This window comes from Ipomoea triloba, chromosome 1 (assembly GCF_003576645.1).
Source record: "Ipomoea triloba cultivar NCNSP0323 chromosome 1, ASM357664v1".
NCBI lineage: Eukaryota > Viridiplantae > Streptophyta > Magnoliopsida > Solanales > Convolvulaceae > Ipomoea > Ipomoea triloba.
This window is the reverse complement of record NC_044916.1, coordinates 1,264,322-1,268,105: the sequence shown is the minus strand read 5'-3', so window position 1 is coordinate 1,268,105 and position 3,784 is coordinate 1,264,322. Positions and strand designations below refer to the sequence as shown.

Genomic DNA, 3,784 nt, shown 5'->3' with positions numbered 1-3,784 from the left:
ATCTATTGAAAAAAGCCTTAGAAATTTAGAACACATGGCAAAAAATTATAAATTGGTCCTACCAAACATTATATTGATGGATGGAAGGTACCTTTTGGAATATAATGATCACATGCTGACAAGAGGATTTGGGACAAAACAAAAAATAATAAATAAATAAATAAGTAAATGAGAAGATTATATTTGTGGCGACTCGGTATAGTAATAAAAAATTAGACACATTTGGGATAAAAATAAATAAATTGGAAAGATTTTAAATGAGACATTGATGTGACATTTAAGGAAAAAACATGCCACGAACGGCAAGAAGGATTGCAAATAAATTGGTTCCATCAAACAATACTGACTGACTGATTGTTACATTTAAGGGGACAATATATTTATTGTGACTACTTTGTAATTTTACAAACTTCAATTCTACACCGTCAATATAATTTGTGATTTTAATTACCCAATATTGTATGGTTTATAATAAATGTTGTAATTTTTATGATTAGTATATATCGATTGTCTTCTTATTTCTTGAATTGATTTGTCATTTCATACATGTGGCAATTTAGAGCATTCGAGAGATTAGATTTTCAATGAGGTTTTGTTACGTTGGTGATGAATATATTATAGATGTATCTAGAATAAACTGACCTGGTAGAGCGGCGCAAGAAGGATTCGGTTGGACTCGGGGTCGAGTCTCGTGCTCATACTCGGTTACCAAAACCAAGCCCATGGCTCAACCCTAGCCCGCCTAGGTCGAGCCTCACACTCGGCCTAGGCCTGGGCCTTGGCCCTCAGGTTGCCAGGGCCAAACCCCGTGCGCGGCCACAACTTAAGCCTCGGCCACGAGCACCAAGGCCGAGCCCCACACTTGGCCTCGGCCTTGGTCAAGTAACCCGAACTTGGTCAAGTTTGTTATAACTAATTCTACCTTCTTTCGTGAGGACGGTTAAGGAACTTATTATAAATAGGAGTGTAATTGTCTTGTTAAGACATATTGAATTCACTTGTAATAGCATTACATTTCTCCTAACTACAATATCCTTGTCTTTCCAATATCGATCATTCTTGTCCTTTACCATTATCTTTTATCCACTTATTTATCCTTTAATTATCGAGGTTGTTAATTCAGATCACCGGATTAATTAAATCCACCAGTTAAATTTCAATTATGTGAATGAAAGAAGCTAAGATAGCGAAAAGTTGGCTTAATTTACTAATTCAGGTTTTTATTTTCAGAGGAATGAAAAAGAAAATTAATAGACATGAATTTTCATTAGACTGGTCTATTAGCCTTCTTAATTTGAGTCAAAAATTTAAACTAATTATAGTTTTAGCCAAAATCAAAAGTGGACGCCAAATCAAAAAGTTTGAGTCAAAAATTCAAATTAACCTTACCCAAATCAATAGTGGACGTCACTGGAAATTATACCACAAAATGAAATTTCTGATGTTAACTTATTTGATCTTCCATCGGTTAGAATTATAAAATAAATTTTACTCATTATATATTTGAGTAGTGATTGTGAATTTTTAAGTAAATCAATTTGTATGTAAATATGTAATGTAATGTAATGTAATGAATTTTGATAGATGGGTAAAATATATTTTAATTATTACTGTAAACTTCTTGTTCCTAGCTAGGATCCTAGGCTTCATCCATAGTAAAACCATTGGACACTTGGACGGCCAAATCCAACTCCTCCTGTCAACATGGGATCATTATCAACTTTATCCCATCCCATTACACACCATAAGTGTACCATCCATCGCTCAATCATATCACTGTTTTCTTATATCAGATTAGAAGTCACTGTGTTTGACGGTGAAAATTCTGAGTAAAAAAAAAAAAGCAAAATAATCTTATAATTGTAAAAAAACAATAATTAAACCTTACTATTGTTGTCTATAAATTGCATGCATATATGAGAGCTCAACACAACACACCAACAAATTAAACATCATAACCTCTTAGCTTTCTCCCAAGTTGTCATCATGAAAGCCCTCACACTCGCACTCTTCTTGGCTCTTTCCCTATATCTCCTCCCCAATCCAGCCCATTCCAGGTTCAATCCCATCCGCCTCCCCACCACACACGAACCCCCCTCCTCTGAAACTCCAGTACTAGACATCAACGGCGACGAGGTCCGCGCCGGCGGGAACTACTACATGGTCTCCGCCATATGGGGAGCGGGCGGCGGAGGGCTAAGACTCGCCCACTTGGACATGATGTCCAAATGCGCCAGCGACGTCATCGTATCTCCCAACGACTTAGACAACGGCGACCCCATCACCATCACGCCGTCGACGGCCGACCCGGAATCCTCCGTCATCATGACGTCGACGTACCAGACTTTCCGGTTCAACATCGCCACCAACAAGCTCTGCGTAAACAACGTGAACTGGGGAATCCAGCACGACAGCGCGTCCGGGCAGTATTTCCTGAAAGCCGGCGAGTTTGTCTCCGACAATAGCAACCAGTTCAAGATTGAGGTGGTGGATGCCAACCTTAACTTCTACAAACTCACTTACTGTCAGTTCGGCTCCGACAAATGCTACAACGTCGGCAGATTTCACGACCCCATGTTGAGGACCACGCGCTTGGCTCTCTCCAATTCTCCCTTCGTTTTTGTCATCAAACCTACCGATGTGTAATGTAACACTGAAAAGCGCCGGTTATGAGGTTGCATGGTAGCTATGCAACGTTGCCACTTTGACAACGTTGTACGTGTAAGAATAAACATGCAACAAATCCGAGCTGGTATGGTTGTGTAAATCCTAAATAAATCCGAAGAAATAATAAGGATAAAATATTATCCTGTGTTTGTTTTAATTCTTCAGTTCTCTATTTCTTCCTCTTTTTTATCTTTATTTATTGATTTCTATGTTGGGCAATGACTCAGGCAGTCGTTATACAGTGGACCATGGGTCAGGGTTGATACTGCAATTGTGTTGAATTATACTGCAGTTGTGTTGAAAGGATACTGCAGTTTCACGGAACAGAGGCCGTGTCATCCATCTGGAATTGTAGTTGTGTTGAACGGATACTGCAGTTCTGTTGAAAAGATACTGCAGTTGTGTTGAACAGATACTGTAGTTGTGTTGAACGGATGAATGACCTCTGTTCCGTGCAACTGCAGTTTCCTTTTAACACAACTGTAGTATCCATTCAACACAACTGCAGTATCAACTATGATTATGGTCCACGATGGTCCACAATATAATTTGCGTGACTCAGGGAGTCGAGTCTAACATTATGTTAACTTCTATACAAGTATAAGGAAATAAAATAAAATTAAAGTTTAGGTACTAAATATAACTTTAATTTTGAGCTAGGCTATTTTAATAAATTAATAAATAAATATACAGATAAGCATACTAATTGTTTCCTCCTCCCTATGGAAATTAAAAATTGATGTTCATTAATTTGATCCGTTAAATTAGCATATTCGATCCCAAATTAGCAAATAAATGTCCTTAAAAAGTAGTACAATTTAATACTCATCATTAACCATTGTGAATTTAATTTTTGTTTTTTTTAGATTTTATTTATATAATAATATGTAATATTAATTATTATAATTAAATGATATATGGTATGGGTAAAAAATATTTGATTGAAAAATATTTCCAAAATAAATTAGAGTATTAGATATATAGATGAATACTAGGTGATAATTAGGAAATAGCAAAAAATTATACCATATTGAGAAATAAAAATCAATAAAACAACTTAGCAACTCACTAATTTTCATAATAGTCCATTATCTAATTCGGGAAAAAGTTAGACAAT

General features: G+C 36.4%; 1 protein-coding gene across 1 annotated transcript; it reads left to right on the top strand.

The window, feature by feature from the left end:
• Positions 1-1,918: 1,918 nt before the first annotated feature.
• LOC116013697 (sporamin A-like) lies at positions 1,919-2,831 on the top strand. The gene has a single exon (XM_031253592.1). It carries the CDS (start codon positions 1,987-1,989, stop codon positions 2,644-2,646), a length of 660 nt encoding a protein of 219 aa, XP_031109452.1. The 5' UTR covers positions 1,919-1,986; the 3' UTR covers positions 2,647-2,831.
• The last annotated feature ends 953 nt before the right edge of the window (positions 2,832-3,784 follow it).

Bases quoted from the DNA above. Each gene is read 5' to 3' on its own strand.
- LOC116013697 (XM_031253592.1), top strand. From the start codon at position 1,987: ATGAAAGCCCTCACACTCGCACTCTTCTTGGCTCTTTCCCTATATCTC.